At 41.3% G+C, this 26,342-nt stretch overlaps 2 protein-coding genes across 4 annotated transcripts in view; one reads left to right on the top strand and one right to left on the bottom strand.

Annotated features, from left to right (window-relative positions):
• The first annotated feature begins 334 nt into the window (after nucleotides 1-334).
• Nucleotides 335-6,792, top strand: NRSN1 (neurensin 1). The gene is made up of 3 exons (XM_048940069.1): nucleotides 335-492; nucleotides 4,203-4,400; nucleotides 5,227-6,792. Exons 2-3 carry the CDS (start codon nucleotides 4,212-4,214, stop codon nucleotides 5,623-5,625), a joined length of 588 nt encoding a protein of 195 aa, XP_048796026.1. The 5' UTR covers nucleotides 335-492; nucleotides 4,203-4,211; the 3' UTR covers nucleotides 5,626-6,792.
• A 6,809-nt stretch (nucleotides 6,793-13,601) lies between these two features.
• Nucleotides 13,602-26,342, bottom strand: part of DCDC2 (doublecortin domain containing 2) — a 55,292-nt gene continuing 42,551 nt past the window's right edge. The window contains exons 10-11 of one of the 3 annotated variants that reach the window (XM_048938551.1): nucleotides 18,614-18,961; nucleotides 13,602-17,355 (exon numbers count right to left, since the gene is read on the bottom strand). In XM_048938551.1, the coding sequence (XP_048794508.1) occupies nucleotides 17,248-17,355; nucleotides 18,614-18,961 (456 nt within the window). In that variant the 3' untranslated portion in view covers nucleotides 13,602-17,247. The remainder of the gene's footprint in view (nucleotides 17,356-18,613; nucleotides 18,962-26,342) is intronic. The other 2 variants (XM_048938552.1, XM_048938553.1) reach the window with 2 other exon arrangements.

The raw sequence follows: 26,342 nt of genomic DNA on the forward strand, positions 1-26,342 counted from the left end.
GTAGTGCTGACAGGTCGATGGCTGCACTAGATGACTGGCGTTCTGTCCAGCCTTAGCGATTCTATAACTCTACCAGGGCAGACGCAGGGCTTCCCGCTGCATCTCAAAAAGACGCGACTTCAGCTGACTGCTTTTGTCCCTCTTCCAGCTCCCAGTCGACTTTTCCTCATCCAACAAGCCAAACCCCGCGGAGCACGGAGCGCTGCCGTTATCCAGACACTCCCTCTGCACTCCGTTCGGCTCTCGGCTCCCACCTCCCTGCTTACACCGCCTTTCCTCGCCGATCCCCTCAGGGGCGGAGGCGGCGGGGCCGGCCGGCCCGGCGGCGGCTCTCAGTGCGCAGGCACGGTGCGAGCGGCGCTCCGGGCCGTGCATAATACGTGGTGTTCGGGGCCGGCGCGACGCAGAACGGAGATGGGACCGGGCCGAGAGAGCCGCAGCTAGCGCCGCTGCGGTTGCTCAGCCGGCCGAGGGGAGCGGCGGGAGGGACAGGTAACGCGCGGCCGGCCGGGATCGCAGCCGAGAGGCGGCTCTACCAGCTGGGCGCTGCCGGCCGGTCGGCTCCTGGGCTTGGGCAGAGGGCTTTGGGGACGGGCAGCGCGGCTGATCCAGGCCGGGGGGCTGCGGCGGGAGATGCTGGTATCGGTGTGCGACCTTCGTACCGGTCTGGTCCCGTCGCTACAGCGGGGGATGGAGGGTCGCGGTGTGCGCGTACATCCGGAGAAAGCAGAGACCGAGAACCCGCTGGAGTCATTGCAAATGACGTTTGCGATTCACAGTGATGTCAAATAGCGGTGGCTCATCCAAAAGCGTCCTTTCCCTTTTGTGTTTTTTTTTTTTTTCTTCTTCTTTTTTTAAAGCGTTTTCAATAAGAAGTATTGCAAAGTTAGGGAGGCAGTTTTACACGGAGCGTGCTTCTCTCTTTGTCTGCCCGATCCCCGATCGGTCACATCTCTCAGGATCGGTGGAGAATAGTAAAGCACAAAGTAAACAGGACAGCGTTTGCCATGGAAACAAAAGTTGCTAAGGGATGAATTGCTACTACGCAGTGGCGTGCTTTGGAGCTGCCACCATCCGCCCCACGTGTTCCCAGACGTTTGGGGCTTTAGATGCTGGAAAAGTTGTGAAGATAAACTGCTTCCTGAGGCCTGGATGCATGCTCTAAGCCCATGCTTAATGCAGGTCTGCCTAGCAGTGATTCTGTTTCCCTAGCAAGTTTCCCAACATCTCAGCATTTAGTTTCTCAGCCATGGAGGTGAGACATGCAAATAGACACCAACGCTCAAAAAGACGTAGCTACTGCAGTATTTATTCATCCAACGTAAATTGGTGCAGACATGTTTCCTCTGTATTTAAGTCAAACTGATTTTCCCACCATACCCTGTTCCAGTTCCTCTGCCTCATCAGTACATAGCAAGAACCACAACATTATGCTTGCGCTGCAGCTGAGAGAAGAGCCCATCTCAGGCCCAGTTGCCAGAGTGCTTCAGTGAGTCACATAGGGCTGGGAAGCCTTTTCCCATCTCTCTAAGGGACTAGGTTTTCCAAAAGGTAGGAGATCTCTTATTGTAAGTGGAAGAGTCTGAGCATAAAGAAAACTAGAACTAATATTATGCAGTGCTTAGGAAGAATTAATGATGCTGGCTAGACCTAGTCCTTTTTAATATTTTCTTTCTTTTCATTTTAAAAGGTCATTCTACTTGATGCTATCACAGGTCTTTCAACCAAAAGATCATTCTTTTATTTTGCTTTGTATTCAGCCTTCCAAGCTCTTATTTATCATTTTGCACATACTCCTGACCAAAACCACCAATTAGCATTTTAGATTGATAAAGAAGAAGAACCTGCATAACATAAGTGGTTATGGGCTATGTGTTTCCTGCAGGTAATTCTTCATCAAGCTGTTAGAAACACCAAACCATCCTTTATGTTTCTTGACAAATAAACATACAGACAGTGCTGTGAATCCAGGAGAAATATATTTGTACAGATTTCAGTCACATTATGTGATATTGTCTTGAATTAATAGTAACAAACTATGGTTGCTGGTTCGCTCTATCTTCCTTCCAGTCTTTGAGAGGGAAAAAAGCTCTCAAATTGTCTCCTGGTGGCAGCTGGAGCAAAGCAAGGGAGCTTTGGCATACCCCTTATCTGGCTGTACTGGGTCTGGTCCTTCGCTGCAGCAAAATCAGCTGGACCTAGGAACAGTGCCTTCTTTCCTGTTCATTGTGTGATGTCTCCTGCCAGACTAGAGTACTCTACGCATAGATGATCTTCCCCAGTTCTCCCTTAAGATGATGATGTTCTGTTTTTGGTTTAGATTTGCTTCTTTGAGAAAAAATATTTCTGTACTGGATAGGCAGAGCTCTCTTAGTGCTCGTACTGTAGAAGATGGCAGCTAGCTAGCTAGTGAAGACATGGTAGCACTGAAAAAAGAGGACTTACTTTTTCCCTTTCTTTTTGATCAGGAAACAAACAGCAGGAGAGACTCCCAAGGGACATAGAGAGGCCTCTTTGGCAAGAGAACAAGCAGTCTTGAAAAACAGAATAATTGCCAGAGTTTCCCTGCAAGGGTTCAGATTGTGTTCTCATGGTGTCATGCCCTCAGCAGCAGTTGAGCAGCTTGTCTGGGAGCTGTCTGGGCAGCTCTGTGCACGTGGTGGCCAGGATGCAGAGCAGAAGGCTGGTGCAGTGCAAGGCAAAACAGTCCCAAGGTTTCCATGCACTGGCAAGGACATTGATTGCCCTGTGTGTGCTGGAGGGCAGTAACACTGCACTGTTAGCAGGGAGCAAGCCAGCCCTCAGGCTCAGAGGCACTGGGCCTCCCGTTCCTGAGGTCTCGCTTCTGTGAGAGCTTTGAAACCTCGCCATGAGTCGTAATAGAGAAGCTTGCCTTTATAAGACTTTGAGATCATGAAATCTCAAACTAAATGCATGTAAAATGTAGAGAGTAAACAATAGCTGAGATTACTGCTAGCAATAAAGAGGAAACAGCAAAGCCCTCTGTCAGTTGACCAAGAACACAGCCAAATTCCTAAAGTTTAGGAGATCATTGTCATACCAGCACTGGTTTCAGAATCAAGAGTTTCAGCTGGCTGCCATTCCCTGCTGGCTTGTGCTGGCTCCTGCTTAAATTGAATGCAAAAGTATCTGTTTTTTTTTCCCTCATATAGTCAAGCATCTCATACATGACAAGATCACACATTCCAGAAGGGCACAGGGACTGGAGTCAGCAAAATTGGAAGGTCCTGGTTGCAACAAGCACATGAATCCTTCCTTCCAAGTAAAATGGCAGTGGCAATTGGATGAACCAGTTGTAGTAGTGTGAAGCTGGTAAATTGAGTTGTGACACTCAGATTCGGGTATTCATTAACAGTTCCCTTTGGGCCAGGACTTTTTGAACTCTGTAAAGAGAAACAAGTCAGCTTAAATAATACTGACCTGCTGCTTAAGTTTTGTAGGCATTGGTATTACTTTAATGAATTCAGTAGCATCACGCTTGTGCAAGTTCAGGTCTCCTACTTGCATAGATAAACACAAATTTTCTGTGTTACAATAACTTCAGTGAAGTGGAAAGGGTAGGGAACATTGTCTGCTATGAAAACAGCTAATAAAATTCAGATTTTTTATTAGAGTCAGCAGGAGCCTGGGCATTGAATTCTCTAAGGGAACATCAATTTGCCACAAATTTAGTATTTGCATTTCACCCTCTGGTGAGCAGATCAGTGGTATTGTGGCATTCCATCTTTTTTTTTATTTTTAACTATTTATATTTAAGTGCTAGCTCTTACTTTGCCAGTGTTTCTTACGGCTGTGAATGCTACATCAGTGCTTAGTCCTACCTTTCAGAAGCTCAAGCTTTTTAAAAAGCTCACTCAGCAACTGGAAAATTTGTGAGGTTGCAAACTCCACTTAACTCATAGAGCTGGAGTCTGCCCTTGAGAGATGTTGTCTCCCTAGTTTCTGCTTTGTTCAGTCTCCAGAGAAACCATCACTAAGTCTGAATGACAGGCATTCTACCTATGGGTGGGATGTTTCTGCAGAAAACTTTAGGCTCTGATTTGCCCAGGTCTACTTGAGCTGAGTCACTGCTCATTACCTAGGCTGCTTTTCTTCGTGTCACCTGAAACATATGCAGCCAGCTTTCCTCACCTTACCATGTCAGTAACTAGATCCACTTTGCATGAAACCTCTCATTGCAGGCAGGAAGGATGAGCTCCTATGCTGACATCTGCGGGTCCAAGCATGCGCAGGGCAGCACCGAGGGAGGTTACCAACGCTATGGAGTTCGGTCCTACCTGCATCAGTTTTATGAGGACTGCACAGCTTCAATTTGGGAGTACGAGGATGATTTTCAGATCCAGAGATCGCCTAGCAGGTGGAGCTCTGCATTCTGGAAGGTACTGCCCTTTGCTGGTTACTGGGGAGGGAAACTCTGATGTTGAGATGCTCACATGTAACTAATGATTTTAGATATTCATCCAGAAAACCCTTGTTGCTCAGCTTTCACTGTGATGACTGAATGACAGTCTGTCTTAGGAATTCTTATTTGTTTAAACCAAGATACATCAGCTTCCAAGGGAGTTCTGGAGTTCTTGGATCCTCTGGTTTCTCTGTCACAAGGAGCTCTGTCACTGAAACATCCGAGTCTTGTTATGGGCAGGGCTTCCCAAATTCAAAATGTAATACTTCATCAGATAATTACAAATGGTAATGGTAGGTTAACAGCATAACCCTGGGTTTGTGTGACCTGAGCATCAAAAAAATAACTAAAAAAACCCAACTGACTATAAGCTCTCCATGAAGAGCAGGGAAGTTGGAGAATCTGAGAGTGCAAAAGGTTGGAAGGGAACTGTGGAGATTATGTAATGCAGCCCTTCTGCTCTGATGGTAGGGCCATCCTATGTGAATCAAACTTTGCACTTACAGTTGAATTGTGCAAGAAAAATTGTACAGCCATACCTAACAAGTGATGAATATGACATATACTAGCAAGGACTGAACTGTTGGTGCTAACCACCACCTAAAGCTAAAGAAATCATTAATCTTGCATTGCTGGGGTAAAGTTTCCCTGTGTTGGGGCCTTTGGACACTAGGTGCTTTTCAGAAGTACAGATGTGTAATTCTGTTGTTCCCAGAAATGGTGATACTGACTGTGTAAGCAAGAGCCAGTTACTAATCAAAACCTGAAAGATCATATTCACTGTTACATTTTCTGTTTTCCAGGTCGGACTCGTCTCTGGGACGGCTTTCATGCTGATTGGTTTAATGGTTCTTGTCGTGGGTTTTCTTGTGCCACCGAAAATCGAAGCTCTTGGGAAAGATGATTTTGTTGTAGTGGATACCCGTGCCATTCAGTTCAATGGGTCCCTTGATATATGCAAGCTGTCAGGAGCAATTTTGTTTTGCATTGGAGGAACCGCCATGGCAGCATGTCTGCTGATGGCTGCTTTTGCTAAAAGCTACTCCAAAGAAGAAAAGTACCTCCAGCAAAGATTTAAAGAGAGGATAGCAGATATAAAAGCCCATGCAAACCCAGTCACAAAAGCGCCAGCACCAGGAGAATCAAAGATACCTGTCACTTTGTCCAAAGTTCAAAACGTCCAACCTTCCTCTCAAACCTGACCCTTTGGTTTTGTTTCTCCCTTTGCAGATCACTTCACTGGAAAATATCAGCTGTTGTTATGTATGACATATGTGCTAGTCAGTTACAATATCAAATGTTCTGCTATACAAACGCACAGCTGATTGGGAAGCTGTTCCAATATAAATTTAGGATTGGAAAAAGTGAAATTGTGTGATTGGACCCGTAACCAATGTATTCAGTGTATTCAAACGTTTTAATCTGTGTTGAAACAGTAACACCTTGCAACAATGATTAGGTATTTTGCTTCCCTAAAAAAATAATAGAAGGTGCAGTTATGACAGCTATGCCAGGGATACCCTCCATCCCGCTCCTTAACATTTAGATGAGTTGGTGTTCTACTTTGTTTTCTCTTTGTCTTTAAAGTACGTTTACTGCCTAGCTCTGCTATCCAGAAAGCCAAGACTCTGCCCTTGTAATTTGCACTTGTCATCCTGTCACGTGCTGCTGTCTGTGTTGAAGTAATAACGCACAGGTGTAACATGCAATGGCATTGGGGTGCCCTTAGTTGGAGACTGGCACACTTCCCAGTCATGTTACTTTCTGGGAGAGGCAAATTATACTTGATCCAGAGTTCCAACTAGTCTGTGAGAACTGCCACTTTTCTCTCAATCATCGCCCTATTATATACATACAAAATACAAGGTAAAGATGAGGAATTCTTATGGAAGGAGGGGCACCGTTCTTGTGTTCCTTTGGATTGGTATTGTTTCTTTCCTTACACTGTATTGTTTGAAGCTCATACAGATTTTCAGTTGTGGCCAGGCATGGATTACTAGGTGTGGTCTGACATGCCCAGGCCCCGTTTTCTGTCAGGACATTAATGCCAGGTCAAATGACCTTAACATACTTATCTGAAGACATTTTAAAATGCTGTTTATATTTTTATAGATTATAGAAAAAGTTATGCTTACCAGACAGATATGTTTGTGTAAATGCTTACCTGAAGACTTGTTCTTTCTCCAGAGGCCCTTCATTATTATTTTCTCACCCAGGGCAATTATTTCACTGTCTTGATCTATGGATTTGAATTCAACTGTATAAAAGGAAGATGTGACATTTGTACTCTCTGACGATATGTGCCACCTTATAGTTCTGTCTATTTTTTCCAATGGATTGAATAAAATTCTAGGCCTGAGCCAATCCCAGATTTTGTGAAGAGTCTCTTTTTAGTCAAACAAGTTGCTCTGGTTCAGTCAGAAAAGAGAAGTTGCAACTCACCATTCTGATAATGCAGTCTGTGTTTTCAGACTTAGGGTGTGCTGAATCCAAAAGTGTCTGCACAGTAACAAGTGTGTTGGAATAGCTCTGCTCCTTTCCTTGATAAAACATTTTGTGGTCTGTGACTCAGTTCAGACTTCCGTGATATAAATAAATCAGAATATATTTGGAAGCTTCAGCTGAGTTTGCAACAATTACTGTGGCTGACAACAGCATCAGAAGTAAAATCTTCTTCTGAAAGAAGTGAGAACTGCCTGTCTAAGCAATGCAAGTACAACATCCGAATGCCAGCACTAAAATACCCAGTTAAGAGCTTGTCACAAGCACATCATTACGTAGAATGCAGTGAAACATATTTTGGGATGCTTCTTGCAATTTGCTGGCAGCTATATATGAGACATGCAAAAGCATATTGCACCCAATGCTTAAAAAACAGGATTGTAATCTCAGGAGAGGCAGATAAAAATAGCGTGGAAGAGGAAAAGGTGGAGCGAGTGATAAAAAGAAGAGCTGTGTATTGTTTAAAAAGAAAGCCAGGGAGAACTTGATAGTGAAGGATAAGGAGCGTTGATTGCTTGCAAGGATGGGAGAAGAGCTGAAGTCCCTGTTGCTCTTTAGTTATTCCAGGTAGAGTGCTTATCACTTTCCTGGCTGAGAAATTTCGGTTACTACTACTTGCTTTCATTGCTGTCAGCTTATCAGTACGTGGGCAGCAGGGAATCAAGCTGTCCTGACCTTTTTAGTGCAGTTTTTAGTTTAAGATTTGTTTGTGGAGGAGATGTGACATTTAAAGTTTTGCAGTGAAGTTCACTTGAAGGAGCTGAGAATGATGGCTCCTGCAGATGTTACCGAGTCCTGTCTCTGCACCTGTGTTTTGTTAATGCAATAGCGAAAGTCTGACTGAAAATCCATCTGGAAGAAAAAAAAACCAAACAAACAGAACAGGTTTGGCTTATTTACCTAAAGCAGCTCTATGGGAGTACAGGTCTTCATATGCACCCCACATGTGTGCAAGTGCTGCTAAATTTTGTCCAGAGGACAAGTGACCTGACAGCAAACGGAGCTGCAACAAGCATTTGGTCACACTGTGCATCATGTCTGCAGAACTGAACGTGCTTTGACAGTGTGAGAAAGGATGAGTCATGCGTGGCATTACCCAGCTTTAGGAGAAAGAAAAGCCCTCAAGGATCATTCTAATGCTTGTTGGGATAGGAAACGTTGGAGATTTAGCAGCTGAGGCAAAGCTGGTAACGCTGTCACAGCTAATGTTGCCACATACATTTCATCTTGTTAAACCCTTGTTTCAGTTAAGAGATTTTCAGGCACTGAGAACTTGGAAGGCTGAAACATTCTGGAACAGCAGCTCTGTGCCACACAGGGCTTTTTTGGAAATACTGAGCATTGAGTTATCCTGTTATTATTAAGAAGTCACATACCAGACAGTTTAAGACTCATTAGAAACATTTTTGGGATTTGGTTCCTTGTAATGTCTTGACACCCTCCACCTTCGGCACAGAAACTGAAGCATCAGAGAAGCAGAGATGTGCTTTTTGCTGCTTCCATGGAAAATGTCAGTGATGCAGCCTTCAGCTGGGAGCAGTGAAGGACAGCCCAGCTCCCTGGAACCTTCCAGTGAGGCTGAGGACAGTCTGTCCTTGCATATATCTTTTCTCCACCATTTATCTTTTCCCATCCCCCAAATCACAGAGCTTGCACTCTGGGGCTGCCTGGGACTTTGCCTACAGACCTTGGTTGCCATCACCTTTCCAAAGGACACTCTAATGTATTACTTAGTGCAAATAAAATATGGCTTGGACATCAGAGACTTTATTTCCTGCTTGTTTACCTCCCTGCTCAACAGTCTTATTAGTTTATTCACATTCACCCTATTTCTTCCCCTTCTTCTAGCCTTATATATCTTGAAATTTCAGTGAATCCCCTTGTATCCCGACAGCATTTTCTCTGCAATTGTAGCAAAATAAATAACATTTTTCTGTTTGACTGATAATCAGGGAATTAATTTTGATTAATGCATGCTCTCCTGATGGTTAGGTCTGCATTCTCTGTCATACTGTGGAGGTAAAGCTTCTCATCTGTTCGCTCTTCCTCCCTGCAGGCTGTCTTGACCCTTCTATTTTCAATTTGCCCAGTGAGTCACAGCCTAAGGCAGAGAAGCTGAAGCATCCTCAACTCCTGAGCTGCCTGATAAGCACATTTAGTTCCCAGTCTCTGCTACAGCCTCAGCCTGCCATTTCCAAGTATGAGCTTTCTAATCACGCACAAGTGCAAGTAAACAGATCTTAATGAAAGCAGCAGTGTGGGGAGACTGCAGCACCTTGACCAGCAGCCAGAGGAGAGAGGCTTGGCAGGCAGAGAGCAGCACAGAACCTTTATCCTGGGGAGCCTGCTGATCAGCCACGAAGGCTGTGAAAGCCTGTGCTGACAGTAAAGACTGCAAGAACCAAAGCCGGAGGTACTTTGCCAGTAGCTCTCTATCAAAGGGCTAAAATAAAGACATTAGCGCATCTGCTCACTCATTCCAAGCCATCACCCTGCCACTGCACAGCAGGCTGCTCTCTAAGATCTCCTGGGCTAGCAGTACAACATAACATGATGCTCTACACAGAAGCAACACCTGGATTTTGCCAACTCATCCCCACAGCACAGCATGTCCCTGAGGAGCATCGTCACAAATGGGGAGACCCCTGTAGGTTCCTGTTTCCTGTATTCGGATTGTGTGCTCCTTGGGCAACCTTCTGATGGCCTGGCAAACAATCCACTCACACCCTTAATTTCCTCTGCTCTTATCAGGACGCCAGGCAGACCACGCAGTGCGTGCTTCCTGTATTAGTTCACTTGATGTACATTAAGCAGGGCAAAGCTCAGCTTTGCTGTCAGATAATTTACAGAGGGACTATTATGAAAAAAACGTCTGCATATTAACAGTAAGTCAGGCATTTCTCATGGCCATGCAAACAGAAGAGACAGCGTGTAAGGAACTGCCTTTATTGTTTTGCCTAATCATTCGCAGCTGGTTTTTGAAGGTCCACTTTTTCCATCATTTACCATGTATGGGTTTTAGCAAACAAAGATGGAAGATCATTTTTAAATGCAACTAATAAGCCAGTCAATTTAATGATACACCAGATACGCTGGTCCGGTAATCACTTGTGCCTTCAAGCTGTTGCTTAGTGAAAAGCAGCCTCCAGCCTGAGGCCATATGGATGAGCTGGCAGAGCCCTTTCTGGAGGTCATTATTTCCCCGTCTCTGCTCTTCTACCAGCTGCAGTGCTTGCTGCCCTTTCTCTCCCTGCCTCACCTAGCAACCTTGTGCCCTGACATTTCCCTCCTAAGCTCCGCGTGTTTTCTGACATCTTGCTCAAACTTATTCAGTTCTCACCTCATCCCTTGCAAAGTGATTTCTTCTCAAACTGGAGCAAAAATGTGCTGAGACAAAATCCTTCTGCTGAGCACGTCTCCACTGTCTGCAAGAAGCATAGATGGTCAGAGTGCCCTTGTAACAACCAGACAGGCTGGTGGGCATTCTGCCCTCCTTCCTTTGTAAGAGTGTAACCAAGTGGGCTCACCTGCACCTGACCCTGCAAAGCAAGCCACACTGTCAATGCAAAGCAGAGCAGAGGAGGTTGCTATGACCCAGCAGTAGCTTCTTTCAGCTTTGTCCTGCAGCTGAGCTCTGACAGCCAGTGAGTCTGCAGAAATATTCCAAAACTGCTTTAGGATCTGCACACCTGCCCTGAGAGCCAAGCTCTTCAGTTTCGCCTCAGGAAGACATAACGGTCTCTTAGCTACTTGTGACATGGGCTTGGTCATTTGCTGCAAATTAAAAGGAGGTGATTGCAGCTCATCCCCTCAAAAATCACAGAATGGACTGTGACTAGTTCATGCTGACTTGCAGACAATCACGTAACTGTTGAAAGCAATGAGTTATTTGGTCCGATTATGTCTTACCTTTAAACATGCCTATGTCAGCTGCAGTTAGATCTTTGCCCTGATGAAATCTGCTCTCCAGGTGCCCTGCCACAGCCCAGCTGCTGACCCTCCATCAGCAGGGACTGCCTACTGAGAGGCACCAGTGCTGCCTCTGAACCCAACCATCTTTTCTCCAGACATAAAGCACAGTATAGCTGTAACAGTGTGGTATAACCCTCCTGATCCCACAGAAATCCATTTACCCGAACCAACAGCGCAGGCTTCTGTTGGAAGGTAGCTCCAGAGCTGGCAGCCAGCTCACTCTCCACAGGTGCATCATGGCATCATGTTGAGGGCTTTGCTCTTAGAGACACCTGTGTGCTGCCATGTATACCCATAGGGTTTTCCTTCAGGCAACCCAGCACGCAGGCCTACACACACAGTGCAAGCACTGCACAGAGTCCTCGCACCCAGGACACCCTGCTGTGCATCAATGGATCTTTGTTTAGAGACCATGCCTTGGTATATCCAGATGTGCTCTGCAAGGGTGTTGTCACCCACAAGTGTCATACCTGTGCTCGGGTACTGCAAGGCCTTCAGGCCTTAGCAAAATGCAGAAGCCACAGATGTTTAAGAAAAGAAACTGAAGATGTTTAAAGATGTTTAAGCAGAGAAATAGAGGAACGGTGTGTTTTAGGAAAGCACAGTCCACAGCAGAAGAGCAAACAGGGATAGCTTTGCACACGTGTCCAGAGAGTCATCAGAGAGTGACTGCTCATCCCCAACACCATTTATTCACTGAGACAGGAAGCATAAAGGCACCCTACTCAAATCAAGCAGCCCTTCCCAACTGAGAGAGGTAGAAAAATCTGTGTATCATTGAATGCTAAAGCCTGAATATATATTTTTTCCTCAAGAGCAGAAGAATCAACTTGCCCATGTGAAAGCAAAGGCAAAAGAGTGGGCCCCTATCACCTGCAGAAACTATTTCACTCCTAAGAGAGAAACAGAAATGTATTTGGTGATGAAACACAGTGATTTAATAAGGCTTGACAAATCAAGCCAGTGAATTAACAAGAGTCAAGTTGGCAAGGTACACTTGATTATTTACTGCACATGGGGTAGGGTTAAACAAATTCAGCCAGGGACTCTCTCACTGGATCACGAGATTCAGAGTGGATCCCCTTTTTTTTCTAAACTGCTTGAATCATAGAGGTGAGGATCCCAGGTGCTGCTGAATCTACTCCCAGTCCGAGGCTTTGTCAGAAGGCACATAAGATATAATCTTAGTGCAGCTGACAAAACTTAAGCAAATGAATAATCACTTACCAAGTATCTGTATCAGCTAGACATCCTACTGTCAAGGTGTAAGGGAACTCTGTAATCTTAATAGAATCCTAGCTGAAGGGGGGATCCTGTGGTGTGGCCTGCTGCCATTCAGGAGAGCTCAGGGAGCTCTTGATCTGCTCACTGCTTACGAAGTAAGATGATCGACTCATTAGTCACAGTTTTGGTGCATGCTCAATTGGCCTTCAGCTTCTGAACCAGGAATCTGCCATCAGTTCCCTGAGCACTAAAGTTTGAGACAGTGTGTGGTCATTTGCTTTGGTGTTATCTGTCCTGGGCATTTCATTGCCTGCCTTAACAAGGACTTGGGTGCAATGGCCAGGCCAAAGGATGAAGCTCTGGGGAGCACAGCATCACAACCCCATCTCCTGAAGGTCATCCCACTGACTCTAGAAACATCCAGGTGTGGGGTACAAGGCCCTTCCTCTGTATTTGGCACCTCCCCATTTATCTGAGCCACAGCAACCCAAGTATCCAGCAGCCAGATTCTGCTTTTTTCCACAACCCTTAGTGGGCCTCATGTGCTTTATGCTCCTTCGCAAAGAGACTGAAGGAGAAAATCCAAAATTACAAGTGCTGCTGTAGAGAAAAGCACTCAACTCTGTATACCTGTCTGCTTCCTGTTAACAAAAGCACTCTGCCATTTTACCATCCAGATTTTCACTACATGCCACCTTTACAAGCTATGCTTTATTTCACGCTTGTTAAAAAAATGGCATCTGAATTTATGGCAAAGGGAGCTACACGATGTATCACTGGGCTGCTTTCTGCAGGTGCCAGCTAACATTTTGCCTTCCTGTGAAGTCAGGTGCTTGAACTTAAGGCAGAAAGGGGGAAGTTTAAAGTGGATCCCAAGCAGACCTTGTCTTTTCACATCACCTAATTTTAGGCTAATTCTTAAGGTGTCTCGACAGCCAGTCAGTCCATTAAAGGTGACCCAGCTAGGATCTCAGATACTTTGCATCATCGTCAAGAGGGCAGTTTTTCCTCCAGTCACAAACTGGAGAAAGGGAGCCTGCAGCCATCGAGGTAGAGTGTGCTGAGCTTGGATTTTGTGTGTTGGCTTTGGAGTCTGGAAAAAAGTAAATGCCTTTAAAAATGATTTTCCAGATAACACTTGGATTAGGAGCTTGACTTCACCTGCTTCACCTGCATATCAGTAGGAGTACAACAGGAATCCAGAAAATGAGAGAGAACATGCACAAACAATTCTTACAGGAGGAAGACTTTGTATTGGTTTTTGCATAGAAATGCCTGGATTCTAATCCAAGGATTCACAGCATAAATAGTAGATGAACCTGTGCCTTTGAAAATCTGCTAACCATAGTCATGAGCTTGTATGTTCTCATTGTGTAGAAATGTGAATCGTTTTATGGAGAATTAGATTCCTTCTAGTTCACGCCAAGCAAGAGATTTTGAAGCTTTTTAGGGATTAGTCAGCTAATCTCAACTAATAAAACCTGCATCTTGAATTCAATTTTGGTTCCGCTTAGCACAAAGAAAAATTCAAATCGTATTTGAAGTTAATTTATTAAATTTCGAGTGTTACAACTGAGCATCATCTGCAAGGAAAATATGAACACTTAAAGATACTCATAGTTACATAGCATAGATTGTTGAATGTCTGCCTACTGTTTCAAAATATCTGTTGTATAAGGCAGAAGTCCTCTATGCAACAGCGTAGGACTAAAGGCCTTCGAATGCTTTCCTGCCACGTGCTGTAGTAAATATATTCATTTTTTCTTGAATTTTCCATATCCTTTCCACTTTCTTATGACCAAACTTCCTCCCAGGCAATTTTAGGTTATTTCCATTTCACTTCAGTGCCATAAGGTTATAACTAATTTCACTAATGCTCAATAGCTCCCATTGCTGAAAATAGAACACTGCTAAACTACCATTACGCACATTAGTTGCACGTGCAGCATGTGTGAGTACACAAAAATGCATTCAGTTACAGTGTTTATATGAGTTAATGCACACAAATGTGCCCATAAAGAATACTGGAAAGATACCAGGCTGCTTACCTGTCTATTGCCACATCTAAAGCACTTCTTTTGATTCCAATTGAAGACTATCAGCCACCCAAAGCATCCTTCAGCTGCATCTCATGAAGTCATTCCGATTGTTACAACATAATAAATAGATTCTTCCTCAAGAGATTTCATTTTATATTTACATGTATTATTGAATAATTATTTAAATGTACCTTTGGAATATTTAATCAAGATACCCAAGCAAATCTCCTTTTCTCAGTATTTTCAAATAACATTTGTGTTGGTTTTTTTTCTCTGCATGCAGGTTTATTTAGATGAGACTGACAGAGAAAGGAATGCATTTTCTTTATTTTCACTTTGCTTTCCAGAAATTAATGTTATTTTGACTCTGATACATCAGATCACTGAAGCATTAAATAAAATTTGATGACAAACTGCATCTCTACGGGATTTAAGTACATGCTTTAGAGCTTTGCTGAAATTAGGAATTAATTCTTTTATTTGCTGTAATAAGAGACGAATTATCAGCAGAATTTCTTTCATGGTTACAATGCCATAACTGGAAACTCTGACTTTTTTGAAGTTCTAGTGATGGAAGAATCCTAACAGCTGAAAAAATAGCGAGGTTTGTAAATAACATCAGTCATCCAAAGCCAAAACTAATGCCAAACTGGCCTTGATTTGAGACAAAAGCAGAAGTGTTTGTATGCTAGCTCTTTTTAATAGGAAATTGCTTTTAAAAATAATGCCAGGAGAAAGAAAATGTCTTAAAAAAAAAAAAGCAAAAAAAAAAAAGTTGCATAAAAGCTTGAAGTAACACCATATAAGCTTAAGAAAAAGAAATATTTCTCATGTGAAACTGATTTAAATTGTCATAGCAAATTCACATTCACAAACATATTTTAGCAAAGACCACACACACGTTTCTTGATTAATTTCTGTTAACATCAGAATTGCTATGCGTAAACTAATTTTCTCTGTGCAGAGAATCCGATACAAAGTAGGTGTTCTGAGTACTGCAGCACTGAATGATGAAATGGCTGCATCTCTCCCCAAAGTCCAGTTTGTTCTTCTGAAGCAAAATCCTCAATCTTTCTTACAAGATGAACAGCAGAGAGGAAAACATTTTAAAGGCTGGGTAACTCTCTGGGATTTTCACGTTCCCATGAAAGACAATTATCACATTACAGTTCCCTAGAATTTACTTTAAGTTTTAAATAACTCTTACTGATATTTGTAGGTCTTTAAGCACTGAACTTTGGCAGAAAAGAGAGAAATGACCGAAACAATCAGCAGACACAAGTTATGAATAGAAAGCAGAGAATCTCTGTACAAAAGCGTGCTTCTTCTAAATATATATATGGTTTTAAGTATAACATTTTGAGGAAAATGTTGATCATCTTTACCAGACACGTTTGGCTGTCGATTTAGTTTCAAATTTCTGAGGATGCAAAAAACCTCAGAGGTTGTTCAGGATTTCACCTGCAGTAAGATGACAACACGTAGAATCCTGTGCTTGGGTGTACCATTAACTTCAAGCCAACAACTCTTCATAGTGATGTCAATACAAGACAACTGTCATTTGTCCTGGTTCTTAAGCACACTGAACACCATGCTTGCTGCTGATCTATTCACCTCTAAAGGAGTGAGGATGGAGCACTAGCCATTTTCCTTGGTGGGCTCTGCAAGAAGTTTCAGAAGGTGGGGTTGAGATGGAGCTTCCCAGTCTGGTTGGTAGAAAAGTGCAGATATTTCTATGAGTTTCAGTCACAATAATTTTCCTACACTTCCTTCAAACAGTGCTTCAAGTTCAATTTGTTCCTGAATGTAATTTTGCTCTTAACAGCACAAAAATCAACAAAAATGACATTTAGTTTCTCTTTGTCATAATTTACCAGCATTAATGATAGGGAAACTCACTATGTATTTTATATGATTAATGAAATCATGCTCAGGGCTGTATTTCACAATCTACAAACAATTGCTATTACTAACAGAGAACTGGTAAGAGTAATGGTGTTGATGTCATTAAGAGAGCTAATACTGGGGATCAGTGGCTTATTTTCTTATGCAAATTAAGCCACAGCCTATCAGGAACTTGCTAAGTCAAAAAGATGATAATATGCTTTCAAGCATTAAGGCTACGTAAGGGATTCATGGACACAATAACAGCTGCTGAATTTTTCAGTAAACTGGTAACCTTATGTTAATGTGTTTCATATTAAAATGGCTCCATTGATAACAATGATTTCATGCTAATTTCAGTCTGAATCTGGGCCTCTTCATTTTTTTTTCATTAATAAATTAGATTTCACTTGAACTGAAGTGTAATCAAATTGATCTGCTCCGTGTCTGACCTGCTGCATATCTGTGCTTTGTTCTTTTTTCACTGTAATAGCAATCCATTGCATGGTGAACTGGTGCAGAACAACCAGCAAAACTTACTGTTGCAAGTGTGAATAAGCTGCAGCACTGCAGGCTGCCAACCCATCTTCACAATGCTAAAAAAGGGCTATTTAAGAATGCAAAAATAAAAGTTATTCCAATTAATATACTGAAAGCTACTACCCAGTAATATTAGGACTCACAGTACATCTTCTTTGCTATCCTTTAAGTGAGCAAAGCATTCTGCTTCTATCTTAAGGCTACACTTGGAAATAGAATATATCATGTGGAATTTCAATGGGAAAAACTACTTATAGTATGCAAGTCACAAATGATTTCTCTTTTCTAAATGAACCTGCAAAGAAGTTCTGATATTGAACTTATTTACCCTTTTTCTTGACAATTGTCATTTGTATAGTTGACTCTGCTACTGATGGTTACATTTTATACCACAAAATAGTTTATTTCCAATGTTTCTAACATTACCATGTAGTAGTATTACGTTTTTTCTCTCAAATGCCATCAGAAATTTCACATCTTGTGAAAACAATTCAATGTTACTTAGTAGATATTAAGGTTTATGTCCTATTATTCTATATGCCATTATCATCTCAAGACTCAATATGTGTGTACACAATCTACCTTTCCATTTTAAGCTATAAATGATAAAATAACATGCTTGAAAGTATTATTTCACTTCCCACTGATTACATTTCCTTATATCTATGCAACTGCAGCATAGCCATTGCTCTGGTCCTTTCCTTCACTTTCCTGTGGGCTAGTGATTGTCACCCTTGGATTTCTGGATGTTTTTTCATGATGGGAATCAACCTAGAAAAAAAAGGATAGTTACCTGATGAAGTTAACAGTACCTAAGATTTCACTTTATTGCAACAGTGTGATCATCTTGTACTACAAATTCCACGAGGAATTCTTAACACACACACAAAAAAGATGCTTTCTGACAGTGATCAAATTAACATTTTTGTTTAGCAGAAGTTTATACACCTTCCAAAGGAGAAAGCACTCAAGTTAGAGGTTTTTCCCCCCCCGGGTTGTCAAACACCCAGTTACCCACATATCCTTTTAAAGTGAATGCGCACTCACTTTCTCCATTGCCATAAATTACTTCAGCTTCTTAAAAACAAAACAAAACAAAAAATCCATTGCTATGTCAAATATAAAACAAATTTGGGAAGAAAAAAAAATATGTTACTCAGTTCTCTTAACTCCCTTGAGAAATGTTTTTGTGTGTAATATAGGAACAGATGAAAGCCTAGTTGCAAGGAAGTGAGAAACCATTCCCAGTGACCCCAGAAATAGAGGAGGGGTCTTTTTTTCCAGCAGCTTATAGGCAGAAAACATGCAGCAATTTGTTCATCTCCTAATACTCGAGGATACAGGTCTCCCTGGATCCGGATTTTTTTCTATTAACCAAAAGACTCCATTTTCTGTGTTCTGTTCATCTGACTTTCAAGGCAGTCTGCTTGGTTCTGGGCTGCACACCTCCAATTAAGCTAACAGCATGTTGCCAGCTTCCCAGAATTAACAGGATATTTGATTTTAACCTGACTAAAGCACCTTGCTTTCAAAGCCTTATTCATTTCCATTGTTTGATCCTATTTCTTAGAAAAACAAATGAAACTTCCACATAGTAATAGCAAGTTCTCTTTATGAAATGCAGCTTCTGCGAAAATCAATTCAGGCAAACAACAACAACAAATCAAGGTGCTGTGGTTTCATGAATACATCCTCCTGCTCTGTCCTAAGGATAACACAGTGAGGAAGTATAAAATGATTGTGCCTTCCAGGAAATTGCAAGATTTCTCTTTTTGAGAGCTCAGCATACTCAGGAAAGTAGGATATGCAGGTTCATCAAATAGTGAGAAGCATCTGCTTTCTCAGTTGGAGGGCATATATTGTAACTAATGATGTTACCAACTTATGTAGATAAGAAAGCTTTTCCTACATATTCAGTTCTACTAAGGTCTCTCCAAGACTTATCTGGAGTGAGATACTTACAGACTAGCTGAGACAAAGCCTAAAGCTGACAAATACAGAAAAACAAACTGAAAGAACAGATGCTTACCTGGTCCTGACTGCCAGAATAATCCTCTTTTACATCCTCTTCATGCTGGAGATCATCGTGGCCATTCATCTGCTCCATCAGCCCACCACTGTCTTTATTTATCTTGCCATTTAAGTGGGTGAGCTCCTCTTCCTCCACCTGGTCAACATCCTCTGTTCCTTCTGTTTTGTGTTCATAATTCCCATTTAATTTATTCTTATTTTCTCCTGTGTTTCTTTTCGTATCAGTTTCCCCACTTTCCTCTCCATTTACTTCTGGGTGTTCTTCCTTCTGTTTATATGCTTCCTCCTCTCCTCTGTCATCTTCCTCTTCTGCATTTTCTTCTTCATCCACAGTTTCTGCTGGCCTCTGAAAGGAAAAGCAGCAACATTACGAGGCATTTTTAAACAGAATTCTCCAAGGCAATTCTGAAACGTGACAGACATCAAAATCATGATTACATCATTACTAGGGAGTAAGTATGCTAACATGAGCTTTATCTTCACGGAGAGAAAAACGATGCTCCTGTTGGCACCTCATACTGCACTCTCATTCTACAAACAATGCTAAAAGCTAATGAGATTTAGAAGAATCACACGGGGTTAATCTATTTGACTGTATTAAAACTGGAATGAGCTAGATTTAATTATCCCAGCAACAGTATTTTGCACCAGCTATTCTGATCTAATATTCTGGCATCTGGTACATATATATATTTTTTTTTCTATAAAATAAAATATTAAAATAAAATAGCATCACTAGCACACAAAGTGTTCTGAAGTCTTACCTATGAACCAGACCACACCATGCCAATCAGCCTGGTCACAACTTGTCTTCTATGCATCCACAGAAAAGCAGCAAGAGAGATGAGACAGATAGACCCACTGGTCTCTTCCATAATGTCTCTTCACAAAGACCTCTGTGTGGGTTTGTATAGTTAGGATTTGTTTGACATTTAGTAATTAACTTTTCCTACATAATCAAATAATTACCAGATAATAAAGTGTTGCCCCATATTGAAGAATAAGCAGAAAATCACTAGGGATAAAGCTGCTAGCAGCATGATTTTTTTTGACAACCTGGGAGACTGATGCACGTTGTCTATTTTTTGCCATTTGTCTTCCAGTTTCAACTTTCAGTGTTCACCTGACTATTCAGTGAACCAATGCCCCTTCTGTCAAGATGACTTAAGTACTCGTGCTCAAGTTTGAATGAAAATAAAGAGTAAAAGTCCCATGGGAATGAAATCGTATCTGCCTCCCACACAGCCTCATCAGACTAAATCTAAAGCAAGCAATCTGAGAGCAAAAGATAGATTCTCTTTTAATCAAATGTATTGGGAATTCTACTATCATTAGCAGCTCCTTTAGGCAGGCAGGTTTATCCTACAGCTTGTAAGTTCTGTCTCTTTTTCTCACTGTTTCATTTCAAAAACAATTCTCTCATTTTCTTTGGCATATTAGCAAGAGCCACTTTAAGAGCACCAGCAATTGATTGAAGCCTTTTGACAAGACACCCTGCTTTTGCTTTGACATTTATGTAGCAATGTAAGACTATTTCACAAAGCCCATACAAAATATCCCATTGACTTCAAATATTCCGTGAGCTTCAAAAAGGACAAGTTATTTCATCGTGATAATCCACAGAATGACAAGCTACTAGAAATATTACATGGTTACCTGACCATGGTATAAATAATGGCTCCTAAAGCTCTCTGTGAAGCACAGTGGGTTCTGTACGATTTTACTTAAGCCTTCCTAGCTATCTCTCAATATAAAATCAGCCCTGTTGCTTCTGAAATGAAAATTAAACAAGCCAAGTCTTTACAGACACTTTCAAAGAAGCTGCCATGCAAAGCAGACTTGAGCCAACTCGTATAACTATCAGCATGTAAGGACAGCAAAGAAAATGTAGATTTAGCCACATACCCATATTTAAAAGTAAGTATTTTTCTTAAAGAAAACTGCTTGCTATGACATTACAAATAGTGGCTGTATCTGTTAGACTTCACCCTGTCTAGGGACTAAACTAAGTGAAAAACAGTGTATTGAACAATAGCCAGAATCCCCCTGGAAGCTCATAGGGAGCTAACATCATATCACATTCAAATTGCAAAATGGACCAAAATAAAATGGCACATTTACAAGAATTGGAAAGCAAAATGCTTTCTTCATTTAATCTCATTTCAAGTCACACTAGATTATGGACATGGAAGAAGTGATCCTTTGCTCAGTAGTCTAAAATACAGAACCATCCCCACTGCATGGGAAAACCTAGGTAGGTTTCAAAATGAGGATGGCCACAGACACTGCATTTAAGAATGAGCTGCAGATTGAAGTCAGAATAGTTGAGAAGGAACTGAAGTCCAACCCACTCTCCAAATCACACACTGGTCTTTACATAAAAATTGTGACACTTAGTACTGAAATGTTGCTGATTTAATAATGTGAAGTACGCTGTCTTCTCTGACAAAGAGAAATACTTGGCAAAAGTTACTTAATTTTCATATTTATGGAGACAGATTTTTTTAATAGTCTTTTATATATATATATATATATATATATATATATATATATATATATATATATACACACACACACACATACACACAGGGAAGAAAAGAGAAAAAGGGAGAAAGATTTTTATGGTTCAAAGCTTATAAATACTACAGATGCATAACTACCAGTTCCAGTGATTTTAGTGAACCTGAAGAAGGGAGCTTAAGAAAATATTAATATCTTTCTGGGACAGGGCTTAATTCAGGGTCTCCTGTAGTCAATGAGAACCTTCACACAGAATTTGATAGACTACAATAAACCATCTAGCTACTGCTACACCAAATGTCCATACTTTTATATAAAAGTTACTTCAAATTGTGTTCTCACACTCTCATAATTCACTTTCTAAACAGCAAGAATATTCATGGTAAGAGCTTCTTCTGTGTGTAATGCTTTGGCTGGATGGCTAAGACAGATGTGGGAGGCTGCTCTCCTTCGCATGTGAGTCAGGCTTTGAGCCAACGTGCTCACTCACAGGAAGTTACGCATTACAAGCTCTTCTGAGTGAAACACTGGCTGGATGGCTGGGCCCAAAGAGCTGTGGTCAACGGAGTTAAATCCAGTTGGCAGCTAGTCATGAGCAGTGCCCCCAAGGGCTCTGTCCTGAGGCTGCTTCTAACATCTTTATTAACAATCTTGATGAGGGGATTGAGTGCACCCTCAGTAAGTTTGCAGATGACACCTAGTTGGGAGGAAGTGTTGATTTACCAAAGGGGAGAAAAGCACTACAGATGGACCAGGATAGACTGGATTGATGGACCAAGGTTAACTGTATGAGTTTCAATAGAGCCAAGTGTCAAGTCCTGCATTTTGGTCACAACAACCCCACGCAACCCTACAGGATTGGGGAAGAGTGTCTGGAAAGCTGCCTGATGGAAAGGGACCTTGGTGTACTGATGGACATTCAGCTCAACATGAGCCAGCAGTGTGCCCAGGTTGCCAAGAAGGCCAACAGCATCCTGGCTTGTATCAAGAATGGTGTGGTGAGCAGCACTAGGGAAGTCAGCCTTCCCCTGTACTCAGCACCAGTGAGGCCTCACCTTGTCTTATGGACACACGACAACTCAAACCTGATTGCAGTAAATCTAGAACTGGAGAAGTGTGAGGTGATTATCTGCTTATTCCTTGAGGTAATTTTCATAGAGGACTAAGTGACTTACAGGAACGGACAATTTTTCAGTCTATGATAGACTAACATCATTCTTCCAGCAGCAAGAATTACCGATAATCAGGCTCTATTCTGCCTTATTTGTGACAGCAAGAAAATATGGAGTACCACTACTTCTTGTACAGCTGGCTGCAACTTTCAAATGTAGGGTCCATTGCAGTCACCTAGTTGAAATTACAGAAGCTAAAGTAACTTCCTTTCAGATCATATTTTCATATTTCTAAGTACAATTCCTCACCTGCCATGGGCAATCACTAAAATGGCTAAGAAAAGAACTGCATATATTTATTCAAAGGTACAGTTAGTCAAAAGCATATTGAACTGAAGCTGCACATCACAACTAACTGAAGCCAAGTTTCACTTTGTATTTAAGTAGCACAATCGCTTGATGATATTTTTAATCTCAGCAATACCAGATTGTTTAAAGAAGGGAGATGTATTCTAGTTACACTCATCATGCCATAATTCATTAGGAGCCACAGTACCAATTGCCATCATCATTCAAATGGAGTAAGTCAGGAAATTTTTAGACATGGAAGCATTTGACTTCTCAACCTCTAAGGATGCTAATGCATTCTCTCAGTGGGCTTGTACACAATCGATACTAGAATACTAAAAAGTGCAGTAACACAAATCATTTAAGACAAATTGTTTTATACCATTAACGTAAAACATAGTTTTCCTTTATTGAACCCGTTTGGAAATATGTACTTGGCTAACAGTCACAACAGACAAACAATGAGGTAGGCAACAAAAAGCTTAAGGGCCACAAATACCAGCATGAATACATGTCATGAATGTAGTATCAGGAATGTGCAAAGCCAATTGCACTGATCAGCTCCAGAACAGAGCTGCCCTTCTTCCTAGGGAGTCAGGAATGCTTTGGAGCTGCACAGCACAGATTCTCAAATCAAAACATTTTGTTCCTGAACCAGATAAGGTTGCTAAGTGACAACAGTCCTCTTCCACATCATTTACAAAACTCAAGTACTTGAAAGCAAGCAAATGAATAGTTGAGGGTTCATCAGTCCTGCATTTCACACATAATGAATGTGATGCAAAAAATACAATAAAGAGCCTTAAACTCCAACATCTTTACGGCTCAGATATTTTACTTTAATGAAAGAAATGAAGACCTGAGTCCACAGAGTATAATTTTTCGTAAGATCATAGCTCCCAAAAGTGTAAATGAAGTTACTTAGAAGTCAGTGTAACTTCAAGCAGAGTAAAAAGCTTTTCAAAATCCATTCCTTGGTTTCATTGTGTGGCAACTGGACGTGTGCATAAATCCCTGATCACAAGAAGGCCACAGCATAGAAGAAAACACCTGATCAGATACTTGTTTTTGTAAGACATACCTAAGTTTAAAACAGTCTGCACACATTTCACAGTTACGTATAGTTTTTCCATAAGAACATTTTCCAGGAGTACATTAAGATCCGCCCAAGCTTCACAACTTCCTGCTATAAACAATGCGAAGATTTATAAGCTTCTCAAAAGAAGCCCTAAGCTTACAGATATATGTACGTTTTTTTTCCCCCCCACAAACAGACTCTTCTATAGTGAATGAAAAATGTCACAGAATCACAGAATTGTAGGGGTTGGAAGGGACCTCCAGAGGTCATCGAGTCCAACCCCCTGCCAAAGCAGGTTCCCTACAGCAGGTCGCACAGGTAGGCATCCAGGTAGGCGTGTAGTATGTCTTAGAAGTTAAGTAATTTGAAAGATTGCCTGTTCTAGAATTCCTAGGCTTTTTTCAAGACAGGTGCACATGGAGAGAAAACTTCTTTCCAAGTGCTATCAGCGCCAATTTTACAATGGAATAGTGCTTACAATGCAATAGAAGCCATGCCCTCTAACAGTTGGCTGTGCAGGTCTATAAAGATCAGGTCTTGTTGCCATAGCTTCAGAAATCACAATTATCTGGTGGAAAAAGCGAGGGAAGATCTCTGTTCTCATTCTGAGTTGCAAGCAACCACACAGAGGAAGCTGTCATATCTCACACAGACAATTAAAAAAAATTAAGTGTCAACCAGGGCAGCTAGAATTAAGGCATTTTCCTGTGTGTTTTATCTGTTGGCACTTAGGACCCAGAAAATTTAAATTACAGTAGCTGTAGCAAAACTTGAGCATATTAGAAGTTTTGTTCTTATTCTTTCCAAATGCCATTTTGAAGTCTTTATGGATGTAGTGCAAAATATTGCTCAGTGAAAAGCTCCAGTGTTTTTAATCAAGGAATATATCTTCAAGCAGTCAGCCTGTTCTAATGTTTAACCAATGCAAAGTTCAATACTTTGCTTTCAGCAGCAGGAATATTAGAGTTTTGTTCTGTTCACCGAGGTGAACCTTGGGTCTCTAAAGCAAAACGTAAACCCCACAATGAAAATCATAAATGAAAGGTGCAGATTTTCTGCTACTGATGAACTCTCTCTAGAGAAAGCAAGCACCAAAAGGGATATCCTCAATTTCACATCACTTCACAGGCCAGGAAATTGAGAATAAGAGTGGCATCAGGAATCAGTGGACATTTGGAATAATGGAAAGCAATGGGTAGTGAGAGAACCCAAAGCATTAATGTCTACAACAGCCCCTGAAGTCAGTGCTCATTAGATGGATTTAACATTCAGTGATTTTTACAGATACAGAAAGAGAGAAGGAGGTTGGATGATGAATCTGGAGGTGAAAAAAACCAACAATTCAGATCCATTCAACATCATTTAGATCTTAATAATCAATATCACGTCCCCCAAGGCAAAGAAAATTGGCACAGCAACATGCCTGAATTCTTTGAAGGCATCATGCACTGGACTGCTTCCTATCTCATAACCCTCATATTTACTGCACTTCCCAAGGGCTTATTGGGAGAGAACACATGGAAATTGATAAATCAATGGAAACTTCCAGTGTTATTTCAATACCACTGCTACCAAATGCTTCTTCTGTATTTCATAACTTACATAAAGTAGTAGCTTGTTCCAAAATTGTATTAGTTGGAAAAGTTTCTCTCTCAGAGAGAGCTACTTTGAATGTATCTATATTATGAACAGTAATCTCAACGTAAAATATTTAATCAGCATTTCAAATACAAAATTCATATTGTTTCCTCCCTTCTTACCAAGATCTACAGCAGAACCACACCGTTCCCTTATTATCTGCACAGTTGGTTTCAGTCTGTCACCAGACCACATAGATGCTGCCTCCAGGATGTAAATAACCAACTTGGAGTAGGTTTGCATGTCAAAGACAAAACTATCCATTTTTCATTCAGAAGCCAAAGTCTTGGTACAGAACACAGAACAGAAGGATATAGTTTGGGTTTAGGCAAAACACTTCCCCCCCCCCCCCCCCCCTTTGATGTTCAATTACAACTGTCAATTTGTCTGGAATATAGCAATTCCTGTTCTTTTAAAGCATTCCCAACTGACAAACAGCATTTTACAGGACATAAGCAGGTGTCTAGCCAGTCTTACACTAACTTCAGTTAATGGCTAAACTGGCATTTGTTCAACTGTGTACTTTAAATGGCAAGACAGAGAAGGTGCATAGAAAAAACCCAACAACTAAGCTCTCTTTTCACCACCTAATTTATGTGGCTGATGGAAACGATAGCATATCAGAACTGTCAGCATTGCAGTGAAAGCTGGCATGTAAATATTTATGCATTATGCAAGATAGTGCCCTGCCTGACTGTCCTTTTCCATACTTCTAGCACATAACAGATACTGCAGTTAAAAAAAAAAACTATAACTCTTTTACATCACAGAACTGAAAAAGATTTAAAATGTTAATTAATAAGAACATGAACTTGCAAAAAAATGCTAAATGTTTTCAAAGGTTGAGTAATCTCAGTTGTCTGGGAATAAAGAATACTCAGTGCTATTAAGAAGGACCTGGCTTCTTGCCAGATTAGCTTGGAAGCATCAAGTTTTAAAATGGGAAATAAACCATGGCCTGAATTCTCAAACAATTTTGCTTTTCTGAACATGTTTAAAAAAAAAATAATCAGATTATTAATAGTGTACAT

The sequence above is a fragment of the Lagopus muta genome, chromosome 3 (assembly GCF_023343835.1).
Source record: "Lagopus muta isolate bLagMut1 chromosome 3, bLagMut1 primary, whole genome shotgun sequence".
Taxonomy (NCBI): Eukaryota; Metazoa; Chordata; class Aves; order Galliformes; family Phasianidae; genus Lagopus; species Lagopus muta.

What these genes read in the sequence shown, in the direction of transcription:
- NRSN1 (XM_048940069.1), top strand. Translation starts at nt 4,212, where the DNA reads ATGAGCTCCTATGCTGACATCTGCGGGTCCAAGCATGCGCAGGGCAGC. An exon ending in GGAGCTCTGCATTCTGGAAG is followed by an intron (nt 4,401 to 5,226) that starts GTACTGCCCTTT and finishes TCTGTTTTCCAG; the next exon opens with GTCGGACTCGTCTCTGGGAC.